General features: G+C 32.5%; 2 protein-coding genes across 3 annotated transcripts; one reads left to right on the top strand and one right to left on the bottom strand.

Annotated features, from left to right (window-relative positions):
- Positions 1 to 3,771: 3,771 nt before the first annotated feature.
- On the top strand, positions 3,772 to 4,492 carry LOC114415980. The gene has a single exon (XM_028380848.1). It carries the CDS (start codon positions 3,854 to 3,856, stop codon positions 4,202 to 4,204), a length of 351 nt encoding a protein of 116 aa, XP_028236649.1. The 5' UTR covers positions 3,772 to 3,853; the 3' UTR covers positions 4,205 to 4,492.
- A 2,443-nt stretch (positions 4,493 to 6,935) lies between these two features.
- LOC114415978 (respiratory burst oxidase homolog protein C-like) lies at positions 6,936 to 14,216 on the bottom strand. Of its 2 annotated transcripts, XM_028380846.1 has the most exons (12): positions 13,400 to 14,214; positions 12,857 to 13,019; positions 12,519 to 12,567; positions 12,240 to 12,353; positions 11,697 to 12,119; positions 11,148 to 11,531; positions 10,859 to 10,954; positions 10,588 to 10,703; positions 10,329 to 10,431; positions 9,988 to 10,061; positions 8,027 to 8,592; positions 6,936 to 7,360 (listed from the first exon to the last, which is right to left on the bottom strand). In XM_028380846.1, the coding sequence occupies exons 1-12, from the start codon at positions 14,019 to 14,021 to the stop codon at positions 7,251 to 7,253; spliced, it is 2,820 nt and encodes a 939-aa protein (XP_028236647.1). In that variant the 5' UTR covers positions 14,022 to 14,214; the 3' UTR covers positions 6,936 to 7,250. The 2 variants fall into 2 exon arrangements, 1 of the variants encoding a protein (XP_028236647.1); XR_003667422.1 differs by lacking the exon at positions 6,936 to 7,360 and having other exon boundaries at positions 8,455 to 8,592; positions 10,319 to 10,431; positions 13,400 to 14,216.
- Positions 14,217 to 14,955: the final 739 nt, after the last annotated feature.

Below are 14,955 nucleotides of genomic sequence, written 5' to 3'. Positions count from 1 at the left end.
AAATCTAAATAAACTAAACTCTAAAATAAATATAGAAAATGATGATCGATGAACAGAACGATAGAACCTAAAATTGGAAACAGACACAGATTTTATTGTTTAGATGTTGTGTCAGGCGCAAGGGTGTTACGTGATACGTGTTGTATTGCTGTACCCAGAGTCATGCCCGTGAAATGAATCGTTCCACCAATCCACCGGGATGGAGATGAAAGGCTCCGTACGCGGGACGCCGGGATGTATGCGGTTTATAGGCGTTCAGAATCCAGACGATGTCAAATCCAAAGAGATTGAACTGCGGAGACAAAGTTTGATCAATAGACAATAGGATTCATTCAAGAGAAGGAGAATAATAGATTTTTTTTATGAACACAAGATGAGGAGATGAAAAAACGTGAAGAATGAAGTTTGGAGAGTGAAATACGTTAGTTAGAGAATTGAGATGAGTTAAAGGAAAGTTGATAGAAATTTACTTTTTTGGATAAATAAAATATTTTAAATGACATTAATTGTGATATTGATTAATTTTTAAAAAGATGATATTGATTGACTAATTTTTAGAAAAGAGAGAGATTCTAAATTATTTTATTTTAATAAGTTAAAATTTGTTAATAGTTAGTAATAAAAAATTTTAGGGGCCTAAATTTTTTTTTTTTTTTGATTTTAGGCTGATACCTAATTTGCCTTACAAGGCGCTACTGGAACCTAGTAGAAAATCCTAGTCAGAGATCACATGTATACTACTTGCCCAAGAAATAAAAATACTTACAATGAATGGTGCATCCTTCTGATTTTAAGAAACATATATATGTTACAGGATAAAAAAGTAAATTCATATTTGGTTAACTTGATCCTATGCTATAGATGTTGGCTCGAGTTCTATGTAGTATATCTTGGGTATCACATGAAGCGAGATTATATATATATATATATATATATATATATATATATATATATATATATATTGGTTCTAGTTCTCAATATTAATTTTATGGGATCGCTTTTGGTTAATATTGACTGCTGTTTTTATTATTTTGAATGCTCAGTGGTGATGAGTAAATAGACAAGATCCTTTCCAATCTGAGTTTTTTTTAGGAAATAAAGAAAGTAATCAGATTATTAAGGACTTACATCTCCGGGTCAAAAAAACCCAAAAGTCTTAATTATATTATGCTGGTTGAAACAAAAAATACTATATATGCAAGGGATTAGGAATCCATACAAGGAACTTGATTGTTGTTAATGCGTTTTTTAAGAAGTTTGGTCCGTTCGACGAAAAGGAGAGACACGAATATAATATACCGTCAACCATAACGCCCATAGGGTGTTGGTATTTTCTGCTGCGCTAGCTGTTAGGCTTCTTGAACTTGTCATCTCAAGAGTTGGTGCATACAAGTCAATTTGCTGCATAATAACTTCTTAAGTAGCTTCCACTCTGGATAAGGATATGGGTGAAGTATATAAATTAAAAATAAGTATAAGTGCTTTTACTTTTACCTCCGTTGCAATCATGGTATTTGACTATAATTAGCCCATTACTGGTCCTTAATCCTCATAAGGGGTACTTTTTTTATATATATAAATTCATTTTATATGTGGTCTATAATATATTGCTCCAAAAATAAAGTTTCTTGTCCACCTCGTGAAGGAGAAAAATTAAAATAATAGTGTTTCAGATTAAGTCTTGAGTCAAGCTCAACCTAATATTGGAATGATGGAAATGGAACGGAAAGATTATGAAAAGAGCACACAATTAAATTCTTCAATTGTTTGGTATTAGTTCAAGAAGGAAACAAACATAAAAAGATAAATGAGACCCAACATTTTTTCAATTCGTCTTTTCATATTTTGGATGGAAAGACGGACGAAAAATGATTTGGTGTGATTAAAATATCAAACTATCTTAGTTCTTATATACTTTATTCCTTATAAAAAAATATTTATATTACTTTATATACACATTTTTATTTTATTTTATGTTATATACTACCAAATAAGAGAAAAGAAACGAACTCTTGGACTATATGGCAACAAAGACACGAACTCATCTCCAGAAGGGACTACCCATAAAATTCTGGTGTTGGTGTGGTCTTGGTTAAAAGCTTATGAGAAGGATTTCCATTATTTAAGATTCAGTACATTATGTTAATACATTCATGGGTTGGATTGGTAATACTGGGGACGAGAATTATGATGCAATGTTTGAGGGGGAACTTTGATTGTGTATTCCTTAAGCACTTCTTGTGCACATTAATGATATTATTATTGCTGACAAAAAAAACAAATAAGAGGAAAGAAAAATTTATGTCTTAATTTATTTTCATTTTCTTCCCTATGAAACAATGTAAAAATCATCTTATATTCTTTTTTAATCAATAAGATTAAGGGTTATTGATTAAAGGCCGTTCAGAAAGAAAATGGTTATTAATTAAAAAAATAATAGTACAATTATTATTGTATACGCAAACTACACGATTGAGACACAAGTATTATGTGACTAAACTAATGTTAAATTCATATACTAATTAAGAACCCGAAATCCTGAATTGATGTTAACTTTTATTATAGAAAAACTAATTTAATATCAATTTTTTAAAAGACAAAATAGATGGTACTCAATACTCACATTTTTTATAAATTAAAATAGTATCACCTTTTTAAGAGATCAAATTAATTTCGTTTTATTTCTGTTCAAAAATTAAGGCCAGGTGTGATGATTTATTTTAAAAAATAAATACAAGAAGGTTGAAGAAGCCCAACAAGTGATATTTACTTGCACAGGTTAAATCTAAAAATTATTGAATAAGATAAGTTTTTCTTTTTTCTTTTTACCGGTAAAATAAGATAAGCTAAGAAAGGTTGTTAGCTAGGGCAAACTCCTTTTGGGGGTGTGGAAATGTTTATCTTTTCTTAACAACAATTTTATTGAATAAAAGATGTTTATGTATGGGTTTATTCAATGTTTAGGATAAGGTGGAAAAATTGATTATGATATTAAATTGTGCTCTACAGTCTACACCGAAAAGGACCAATTACGAAAAAGTCTTTGTTTTGAGCATTATGATTATGATAATCATGCTTCCTTTCAAGTTGAGTAATTTTTACTGGCCAGTTTCAACCCGCAAGCCTTTCATCATCTTGAATAATCTCCTTCTCTCCGTGAAAACTGAAAAACATCTTAAATAATCCAAACAAATTATTTTATATTGTTAAATAAAAATATTTTTTACAATTAAATAAAATATATTAAAATAAAATCAACCAGGGTGCATTTATTCTAACTCAACCTATAATTTTAAATTTAAGTTTTAATTATACAATTACATTAAAAATTTGGAGAAAAGGTTTTATATATTATTCATAATAATGTTAGTTGACTTAACAAAGTTGTCTTCAACGTGCATAATTATATTTTATACTCTATACTAAAAATTATATATATGTATATATTACTTTAAAATTATTTTTCGCTTACAAGATCTAAGAATTTTATAACATTAATCATTAAAAATCATTTATGCACATGACCAATTACTAATTAGTAAATTGTTTTTGTAGAAGCAAAACTTCAATCACTCACTAATCAGAAGCCTACCACCACCTGTTTTGCTTGTCAAAGTCAAAAACCATGTTGACATGCCAATAAATATTTGTTCGTAATAGACAGAATAATTAATTAAAAAAGAGGAAACCCACCTACCGCGGCAACTTCGCGGTTCCTAATTAAAAGCCTCCAACAGGAATCTCATAACATTTTCTTTATATATATCTTTGTTCCCTCTCATTACCATTTCCTCAAAGGGTTGAAGAAAATAATAATTAGTAGCATAATAATTAAGCCAAAGTGTTCATAGATATGGAGGGTCTTCTGCCTCTTGTTTATAAAGCAATCAAGAGAAACAAAACACGAAGGCAATACGAGTGTCTTTCATCAGGAACTTCTCTAGGGTACAACATCAGCATGGCCGAGATGTACCCTCAAACTCAGGAACATGTCCTTCAGAACCAGACACATGCCCAGAAAGTGTTTCACCACCACCATAATGAAAGTCACAAAATTGGTCACAGGAGATATAACTCTGTTGGTGATCATTTCGATTATGGGTTCCAATCTTCTCAGATGAGAACAGGTGTTGATGCTCCCTCTTCGAACAAACTCGTTAGGTTTAGGAGTCAAAGAATGTTTTCATGTATCACTGGTGTTTAAGGTATATATATGTCAATTTATATATATCCTATGATATTAGTTTTCCCATGTCATATATATGATGTTGCACAATGTTGTGGCCTTGATTCAAATGATGTTGTGATTCTTGATTTGTTCCGTGGCTTTGCTTGGTTAGTTTTGTACAATGAAAGGTAGTATATATTGTGCTTTTTTTTTGGCGTCAAGATTCTTTGGTTCATCCTTGAGTCTTTGAAAGCTCTTTGCTTTGTTTAGGGGTATGAATTGTCAAGTTTAATTTTTTAAAAGGAAAAAAAATACATTTTTCAAGAGCTTTGTAAGAAAAAAAAATTATTAGTATTTGTTTAATGTATAGTCTCTGCGCGTAAGATCTGACTTTTCTCATATTTTTTTTAGCTCTGGTGGTAGGTTGCTTGCATTCACTGTCCTCATTTAAGTCACGGACTCACGATAATTTATAAATGAAATATCTTTTATATACACCGTCAGTTTTTTTTAGTTGTTGGAATTTTGAAAAAAATGTTATTATCATTTATGCGTCGTTTTCAAAGTTTATGATAACATTATTTTATTACTATAATTTATACTTTTACTTTTTACAATTTTATCTAATCATTAATTAATATATATATATATATATTACACTTTCCTTCTTTTAAGATAAGCCTGGGGCTCGGATGATAAGTTCACGATTTGCAGCAAAATCAAAAGGTTGACCAAATTTTATTTGAATTGGATATATTCCAAGCTAAATGATTCATTGATTGCTTTTATAAATAGAACCAAAGGGTGATGTCAATGTGAGACATTTTCTTCCAAAGGAACCCAATCTAAAGGAAGGCAACGTCAAAGTTAAGTATAACCGCATCACTATCAGGAAGCCAGAACTGAAAATCCATCCATGATCTAATTAAAATGAAGATAGTTATTTATTATTACAAATATACAAATGACTTTCATTGCTACAATTTAAACTATTTGGAGTAATCTAGAGCCGGGGGAGTTGAATTATATTGCCAAAGGCTACGTAGAAAAACCTATAATTTGTTTTTTTTTTAATTCAGTTTTTGAGAGGAGGGAAGGGGAGGTTTTATTCGGTTTATTATATATAAATCTTGTGCACATTTAACATTAAACAGAATAACGATAAGATTAGATGCAACAACTTATAATACGTAGATTTTATCCTAATAAAAGTTATGGAACGTTGGACTTGACTCTGAAGAAGTGGTATACGTTGACCATGAGGCATGACTCGATTTGAAAGAAAAATTCCATTATAGGTTTCGAGTGTTGAGCAGCTGATAAAGGCTTGTCAAGCCCAATGATGGTATTGGATCAAGATACCTGTTGGGCTAGATGCCCATGCTATTCTTCCTCTCTCTCTCTTTTTTTTTCTCTTCCCACTCCCCACTTTTAATATACACCCAATTTAATTATTAGATAAAACTTAATAAGAAAATAAAATGATTTAAGATGTGTTTGTTTACCCATTATTTGAAACTCATTCAACACCAATCTAAATTTATGGGCCAGTCACATTGCATTGTGTAAAACAAATATAAGAATGTAAAAGCATGTTTAAATTTTTTCTTAAAATGAAAATCAAATTATAGACCTGGATCCAATTAGTGGTAAGGATATAATAAAATAATTACATGTATTTTTATATACCAAAATATAATAATATACTATATGTGTTTTTCATTGGTTGGATCATTTACACAAACTTAAGTTGACAACATTGATTGTTGACCGTCTTTCGATCCCCTCTCCCCTCTCCTATGAAATTTCCTTTTTTGAAAAAATCCGTGAAACTAAAAGAACACAATTATCTTACAAATATTCCTGATGCATGTCACAATATCGAGCAGCTTTTGTTGATGGAATTTTTTTTTTGGTTGATTGAAGCATGTTTACATATGTTACCAAAGTTTCTTAAGGCTTAAGGACAATACATGTTGCTAAAGCTGCTTAGGGCATGTACTACTAGAAAATGATTAGGTAAGACTGTAATCCCATTAGGCATTCTCAAGATGTTTGGTTTTTGTGGCTGAAACAAACCTGTGACATGGATAACAAAGTGTGATAGTAGGAAGCCATTGTTTCTAGAGTCAGTAGAAACATTCATACGATGAGTGACTATAACTTGCACATTGTTATCCGCGCAATCTCACGTGCATTATTTTGTAAAGAAAAAATAATCAATATAACACTTGTAATGCAAAACTATTTAACTATATATATATATATATATATATATATATATATATATATGAATATTCATAATTATAATATATTTTGTACATATGTACTAACATATATAAATTTTTTAAAAAATAATTAATAAATATATTGTAAAAAAAATAATAATATAAAAAACTATAAATTATTAATTTAACACCATGCATGGCACTGTTATTACCTAGCAACTTTAAGAAAGGTTGTTAATCAGTGGTACAAAAAGTAGGAAATTAACGACAAGGAGTAATGTTGGTGAGGTTTTGAGAGGGAGGAGCAGTAGATGGAGCATGCATGATGTCTGATGGCATAATGGAGTTCATTCTTCAATTGTTGTCATTTGTTTTCTTTTTTTCAATTATTTTTATTTAATTTGATTAAAACAATAAAAGTTACACGACAAAAATTGGTTGGTGGCAAGTGTGAAAGTTCTTTGAACAGACATTTTCTTCTCTTTTTAAAATAACTTTCTAAAATGGCCAAACTTATCATTTTTGTCAATGCAAAATGGTTATAGGTCATCATTTTCAGACATCGATCGATTAATATTTAAACAATTTCAACACTTTAGAGTTCATTATGCACCCGGTGAGTTCATCATGTAATGTAAGTGCTGCTACTTATTTCCGGTTGGAAAAATCATTCCCCTCCACGAAATGTTTATGCATGCAATCTTCTGCTACTTACTAGTCACTACTCGCACATCTCGTGATTCACTTTCGCAATTATACAAATCCGTAATTATTATTCCTACAATTATTATCAACAAGGACATGGTGGGATATAAAGTGGAAGACCGTCTTGCCCTCGACAGTGTCCATCCTTATTAGAAATTTTCTTTGTGGAAATCATATTTGGTGTTTGTGTTGTGAGAGAAATCCGAAGCTAACTGACCAAGCTGTTTGGTTAGCGCTGGTGGTCCACAGTAAAATACCCCTGCATTATTACATTAACAGCCACACATCAACCACAAGAATAATTTGAATCTCCATCTTAAGCTAGAAATCATTGTATGGTTTTGATCATCTAAAACAATATCTATATGTCACATTTTCAAACTTTATCTCCTCTTTCCCGTAAATTGAAATATATAATTGTGTATAATGTGGTGATTATCCAGATTATGTACACGTGGTCCGAGTCAGACCCACATTATTTTCTCCTCTACCTAGATGATATCCATCCATTCAAATCTTTGGAAAGCTTCACTTTATTTTTATGTTGTGAAAGCTCCTCCACGGAGACAAAACTTTAAAAAAAAGTTAAAACCACATAAGCACAAGTAGACATGTCAGAAAAAAGGTAGTATTAATTTTATATTTTTTTTTTGGATAAAAAACATTTAGATGATTTGGATTCCGAATTCATAGGGTCCAAACATGCCTTAAGGTTCATTAAACATTTATAGAGATATATACTGATCGTTCACCAATAAAATTTATCATTTTATTATATGAACAGTGAGAATCAAACCTATATTTTTATGAGATATGAATTGGATCTTTATCCAATACACTGGACCAACTTTTATTTATCTTTTAATATGTGACTAAAAACAAGAGAAGTAGTAAAGGAATGTTGCTTAAAGAGTGGGAAACTGACCAACACGAGATCGTGGATGACTAACCGCAATGCGCTTGTAGACAGCGCGCCAATTGGGTTTAGCAAAGTGGGACTTTACACGCGTGCCAGAGACAATATCCACGCCATTCTTAGCATGGTTTAAAGATTGCAACATAGCAATAAGAGCTGAGCGAGCATCACCCTCTTCATACACACTAGTGCAATAGTTGTGGAGCTCAATCACTCCCCTATGATCCTCTTCAGCCACCTCATTCATCACCCCTTTGAACCAGTCAAAGGAACCTTGCTCCCTTGTCACCCAATAGAAGTAGGCCCTCCTAGTGTTGAAGTTGCTCGAGCCACTTTTCTTGTGTGGGGACGACCCTCTTGGGGATTTATTACCAAACCCACTACTTGCTCCTCCCTCTTCTATGTTGCTCCCCTCTTCCTCTTCCATGGCCTTCATGTTATTTACTATGTCCTTCAGTATGCTAATCATTGGGGTGGCTCCAATTCCTAGCCCCACTAGCAAAACCACCTCGTATTGCTTGTAGTCTTGGGCTGGTGCTCCGTAAGGACCATCAATTAGAACTTTTGGGAGAGCACTACATGATAATATAATGAAAATTGAAAATTACTTGTTCGTCGCTAAACAATAAAACTTATGAGATATAAGATTAGTTTAATGATTGAAAATAACAAGATTTAAGAGTAGGAATTAGAAAGAGGCTGTGAATTCAAATCTCTCACGCTTTCACTTATATTTTTAACAAAAAGTAATAAATTAACCGTTGCTGATAAAAAGAAAAATTAAGTAATAAAACTTGTATATATAAAATAAAGTACTATCATTTGCCTGTCACTATATACACAATTGAAGATAAGTTGTAAGAATATACTTCACACGATGGCATAAGGAGAAAATGACAATTTACAAGTCTGATTCAGAACTTTTTAAAGCGTTTGGGTTACGCATTTAGTTAAGACTTACGTGAATTCAAAATTAGTAAAGATGTTTTGGCTGATTACCTACCACGCTTATCAGACAATAAACAAGCATTTTCAACAAACATCCTTATCACCTTTTTTTTTTTTAATAATAGTAATTTTCTCTAAGTCCTAAATCGAAATAAAAGCAACCATTTACTTTGGCCACTAGGACGATAAAAAGTCTAAGCTCGTGAGAAGGTGGCATCGGGAATGTCGGCAAACAATTATTGTTTATTAACCCCCAAACTAAATAACGACAACAAAACAAGTTTTGTTTAATTTGATGCCTAATGTTTTTGGTGAATGAGTTTCTAAGTCTAACCCAACTGGATAGTGTGCCATCCTCAGCCATGCCTTTTCTTTACATAGTTTTGGTTTATTGTAAACGATTGATTTTTATTTAACTAGAAAAATAAGAGAAAAAAATATAATGATAAAGGGTATACTTATTTTGTTGAAAATACATTATAAATTAAAAAATAAGTCTAAATAATTTATAATAATTAAATATATTTAACTAGTAAAAATTTCTAAAGAAGCTATTTTATTATTCTTCATAATTTAAAAGTTAAAAACAATATTGAACAAATAAAAATATCTAAAGCATTCTTTTTTAAATTGAAACAAACCCATCTAAATTATGTAAATTATGTGAGTTGTTTTTCATATCATACTCATAATCAAGAAGGTTTAAATGTATACAAATTATTGTAAATTTCTTTGATACCTAAGTTCAATTCCTACTCATATATCTCTGGTAAATTATTCAATCACATGATACAGTTGGCGTTTGTGTTCCGTTTTTGGCATGCCAATACCATCACATTTTTTAATTTTTTTTTGAGTAAAGTTATTTTCATAATACTTTTTTTTTATAATAATAGAGATAGATAAGAAAAAAAAAATAAATGATGTGACAAATAAAATAAAACTATAAAAAAATCTTGTGAAAAGAATAATATTTTTCATTTAAAATGTGATATTTTCCATTTTAAATGTGGCTTAATTACCTCGGACTTCTATCTCCTTGCAAGTATTCAGCTCTTAGAAGTCCACTCTTCCCGTTGTCAGGTGGCTGGCAACACTGAATGAAACAAAAAGTAACAAAGTAGCTGATCAAAAAAAGATTCATCAAATAAAAGTTAATCAGAAAAAGAGATCACAGATTTGAATGAAAATGAGATTGCACGTAGAATGGCCAATAAATTAAAATAACAATGAAAAAAATAAAATTTATGTGATATTGCACCCACAGATAAACAGATGTAATAATGTAAGGATTTGTGAGTTTTGCTATGTAAATTAGTATTATCCAAACCATAATATCCAACAAAAGTTAACCTGAATTCACCTCTGAGAACTTGACTTTGAGACTCCGGGTCCAATCACCAAGTGTTCTGATATGAACGCTAAGGTAGTCATCACCAGGGGCGGAGGTTATAGAAAATGGATGCCTGTGAAATCATAAACAATATTTAACTAAGAAGAACTTAGATATTGGGAAATAATAAGACGAAAAATAGTGGGGGTACAAGCACCTTGAGGGTGGTATTTAGATGCAAAATTAAATATAAAAGACAATAGATATTGAACTATCTTCAAATTCATACCATTCAAATGGAGACACAGCAGCACAATTGAGAAACATGTATTGTCCACTCTTGTATCTAAATCCTTGGGGCTTTGACATGTGCAGAGACAACACATTTCCAGGATAAACAGCCACCTTCAAATTGTGCAGTGAAAATGTGGTGAGACATACCTTTCGAGAATCTTTTTATGTATCCTATACTTTATAGATTAGCCAAAAATTTATTCAATGGAATTATGGAACCATACATTTATTTCATATAATGAGTGATTAAATTATTCGAGGCTCACCTTTAATATTCTCACAGGCTTGATGCTTGATCTGAGTGCTCTAGTCAATCTTTCTGATACGTAAATGATGATGGGAATAGCCAAATACATCCAGGTCTACAAAACACATATAACAAGTTCCCACAGTATTAATCAGAAGACACTAACAATGAAAAGGGTTTTTAAACTATCGTTCAATTGTATACGGTCATGTATAATAAGGTTATTAGTTTTTATAATAACTACTTAAAAAGTCGTACTTACAGATGTAAAATGTCTATAAAGAAAAGAACTGAAGGAAGGTGCTAACCGTTTTCTTGTACCATTCCTTGGTCAAGTAAAGTTTGATTCCGTGCACAATGAGCAGTGTATAGACAATGACAAAGAGATGATGTGAGTACCAGAAGGCGTTGAAGCCGGTGAGATTGTCGAGGGGTTTGGGTAGCTTGACCCTGCCTCTCCTGAACCAAGGGGTGGCTAAAGTGAAGGCTATTGCCATTAGAACAACCATGATAATCCCTGTTACTCCTTCCCATGATTTGACAAAAAACCAATAACTTGATGGTTGATCTCCGAAAAAAGGTTCCATGAGCTTGTACTTTTCACTACTTGCATCAAGAAGGCGAGGAAAGTCACAAGCAAGATGGTAGATGCCATGTATACCAACTCCAATTGTTACTGCCACAGCTATACACTGCAAAAAATATTCTCATTATGTGCTTACTACTTCAACTTTCATTACCTTATTGACTTATGAAAGCTACTAAGTCTCAACAAACATTTGAACAAAGTAGATACATATGTTCCTTTTTAGTCACACTCAATTCTCAAATGAACAACCAGCAGTAAACATTATTACCTTGTGGAAATTGAGGTTGTCATCAAAAGGAACCATAATGCCAAGCTTGGTCTTATTCCTTAGCCAAGTGATGGTGTTTCGGCAAACCGGTAGCAAGATAATAGCCATGTTCAATTTAAGTGTTTCGGCTGCACCTTTGGCCATGCATACACAATGGCCCATCACCTCATATGCAGGTTGTCTTCTATACTGCACAAATTTGTAGGCAAATAGACCTAACATCACGCCAATCCACAGTAGCAATACCCAAGTTCTCTGCCAATTATCCTGCAGGAAGTACTTGGTGCTTTTGTACCACCTCTTAATAGGATTGTCTTCATCTATAGGCTTAAGCTTTAAGCTTAGCATTTGACTCAGGTACTTGCTATCTCCTCTAGTAGAATGGGTTGGTCCATGCAACAAGAGCATCTCTAGATCGTTTACCTGTTTTCACATTAATAATCACCAAATGGCCAAAGAAATGTGGCTAAGATGAGAATCTATAATAGTGAAACATTTTGATTCCTATCTTAAGACTAATAGGCTTATCCAATTACTAATTACCATGATAAATCCTGTGTCTTCAGGGTCTAGTTCTTCCATGATCAAAGCCGCATATTCCTCTGCCTGCTTCTGTATGTTTGCAAGTTTGTTGGTAGTGGCGCTAAGGCAGATAATCTGAAAATAAATTTGGTCACACAATCAAGGAAAATCCTATTCCAGTGGGAACAGAATGCAAACCAGAAAGAAGTTTCCCACAAAACTACTTTACTAATTCTGAGTCGATGAGACTAAAAAGTACCAACATTTTAATTCCTTAGTGGTGAATTTGTGATGCCATACCTCTTTAATTTCTTCCTCCGTGATTCTTCCATCTGCATCTTTATCAACCCTGCATTCCAAATTAAACTTGGTAACATATTCAACACACTCTTTTTTCATTTACACTTTAAAAAGCAAAGCATTAATGTATGTTTGGATTAAAGTTTGCAAACTATTTTTAATGAACTTCATTTTACAAATTAAGATCCCAAAAACAACCTTCTCTCTTCTTTTATTTCAAACTGAGTTTTAAGGGGAAATTAAAACAAAACTCAGTTTACAATCAGACCTAACTGAAAACCAAACAAGAGACCTTTTCGGTTTTACTTTTTGAACAGAATTAAAAACCAAAGCCTTACATGTCAAAGAATGTTCTGAGCCTAGAATCGAAACTCTGGTCAGAAACCTGGTCCCAGAAGTCCTTCAACTGGGCCTTGTTAATGGAATCCCCTTGAATTCCCCTCCTCCTAGAAAGCGCATCAAAAAGCTCCCCTGCAAAGGCCTCTGATTCCTTGTTCATCCCTACAATTAAAACCAAACACATCTCAAAAACCACTCCATACACCAACAAACATTTGAAGCTAAAAAGGTGAAAAAAACACGAGAAATTATTACATGATTCAGAACCACCACGCGTCCATTTTCATTGCTAATCTCCATGTGACAGACAACTGAATTCTGCTCAATTTACGAGCAAGAATCAATAAAACTCAGTTATGCGTCACGTGGAGAATATCTGTGACCACAACAGTCTGGTGATCACTACTAATCTTCATGTGACAGGTAATTGAGTTGAAATTAAACTCATTACCTGTCACATGAAGATTATTCGTGATCACTAGGATAGTCTCGGAGCATGTAATAATTTCTCCTCGACCGGCGATCTAAAACTCAAATTTTACCTATGCACTTGGCGAAGAGAGAGCGATGAAGGTATCCATTGGTGGAAGCAGTGAGAGCATCGAACTGTCTTTCAACCTCAACCCACCCAGCATCAGCATCAGTAGTCTTGATGCTGATAAACTTGAGTCCCTTGAGAGCATGAGAAGCCGCAGATTTGTTCCTGTCATAGTGAACTCTCGCAGCAGGTGCAGTTTGCTTCGACAAGGAAGCCAAGCGCTTCAGCTCCTGAGACACTTGTTGGATCCGAATGGAAGCACTTCTCACAACGGAGGCACCGAAGGACCTTTTCTTCTCCATACCTTTGCCGAGAAGAATGAGTTTCTCGTCTTCTCCTTGGTCATTGTTAACGGTTTTGACGCTGTGAAGTGCCACAGAGCCACCTTGGATGTCCATGGTGACCTCAACGTAGTCTCCTTCATCTTGTTGTTCCTCTGGGGCAGAGATGGAAGCAGAAGCAGATGCAGAAGAAGCGTTGCTCAACTTGGAACTTCTTCTTTTGTTCAGTGGTCCACTGTGAGGTAAAGGTGCCCTTTCAGCAGTGGCAATGAGTTCTATGTCAGAGTTACGGTGGTGGTGATGTGAATCTCCAGAATCTCCTCCAACAACCTCTTCTGTTACCATTTTCTTATTCTTGTCACTGTGAGTGTGTGTCTGAGGTTTCCCAGATGCAGATTCTTATGCAAATTGAAAGTACTGGCTGAGATACCGAAGATCCTTCTTCTTCTTCTTCTTCTTCAGTTCTCTCTCTGCACACACACTTTATTTGATAAGGCTTTTTCAATGTTGCATTTTCTTGATAAAGATGCAGTAAACAACTTGGAGTTGTGTGTTTTAATATTCTTGTAATTTTGATTATGATTATAATAATATTAAACGGAAGAAACAGAAAGACTTAATAGAGACAAAAACAAATGTTTTTTTTTATCAGAAATGTTAATATAATAACAATTTTTTGAGTGATACATAGGAATTATTAATTAATTTTGTTAGTGATTAATTTTTTTTTAAAAATTAATTGATCACGTGTTTCTTTTTTTAATTATATTTTTCTCCCACTCAATCTTTAAAAGAATCCGATAGTTTCATTCGAAGTAATGATCGTTGCTAGTTAATAAGACAATTTAATATATTTTTTGAAGACTTAAAAATATGCTTTTCGAAGACACTTTTATGTACCAAAAATATACTTTTTTGAAATTTGAAGAGACGGTTTATTATAACAAATTAGAAAAACTTAAAAGTTTGCAATTACAAAAAACTGATGTTGACTCGTAATCTTATAATCTCATAACTTTTAATAAATTTTAACAAATAAGAAAGAATTTATTATTTCACTATATTAAATAAGTATTGCATTATTTAAGAATTGATACTAATGATTGGGAAAAAAATTAATCATACAACTATTGTCTCTTCCATCTTACTTTTATTTCATTTGTTTTCCTATTTCTCTATTACATCTATTACTGCTATAGGGCATTTATTGCTATGGGTTGGTGGTTAATGTTTTGTAAGCCGGATTTTTATGTTTGTAATCGAGCAGTTATAAAATCAT

Source organism: Glycine soja, chromosome 6, assembly GCF_004193775.1.
Source record: "Glycine soja cultivar W05 chromosome 6, ASM419377v2, whole genome shotgun sequence".
NCBI classification, from domain to species: domain Eukaryota; kingdom Viridiplantae; phylum Streptophyta; class Magnoliopsida; order Fabales; family Fabaceae; genus Glycine; species Glycine soja.
Note: the sequence above shows the minus strand (reverse complement) of the source record. Positions and strands in the feature narration are given on the sequence as shown.

Excerpts from the sequence above, each read along its gene's own strand:
- LOC114415980 (XM_028380848.1), top strand. The coding sequence starts at position 3,854 with ATGGAGGGTCTTCTGCCTCTTGTTTATAAAGCAATCAAGAGAAACAAA.
- LOC114415978 (XM_028380846.1), bottom strand. The coding sequence starts at position 14,021 with ATGGTAACAGAAGAGGTTGTTGGAGGAGATTCTGGAGATTCACATCAC. Across the intron at positions 10,955-11,147 it reads AGGAATGGTACAAGAAAACG|ACCTGGATGTATTTGGCTAT; the intron begins GTTAGCACCTTC and ends TGTGTTTTGTAG. Across the intron at positions 10,704-10,858 it reads AGCCTGTGAGAATATTAAAG|GTGGCTGTTTATCCTGGAAA; the intron begins GTGAGCCTCGAA and ends CACAATTTGAAG.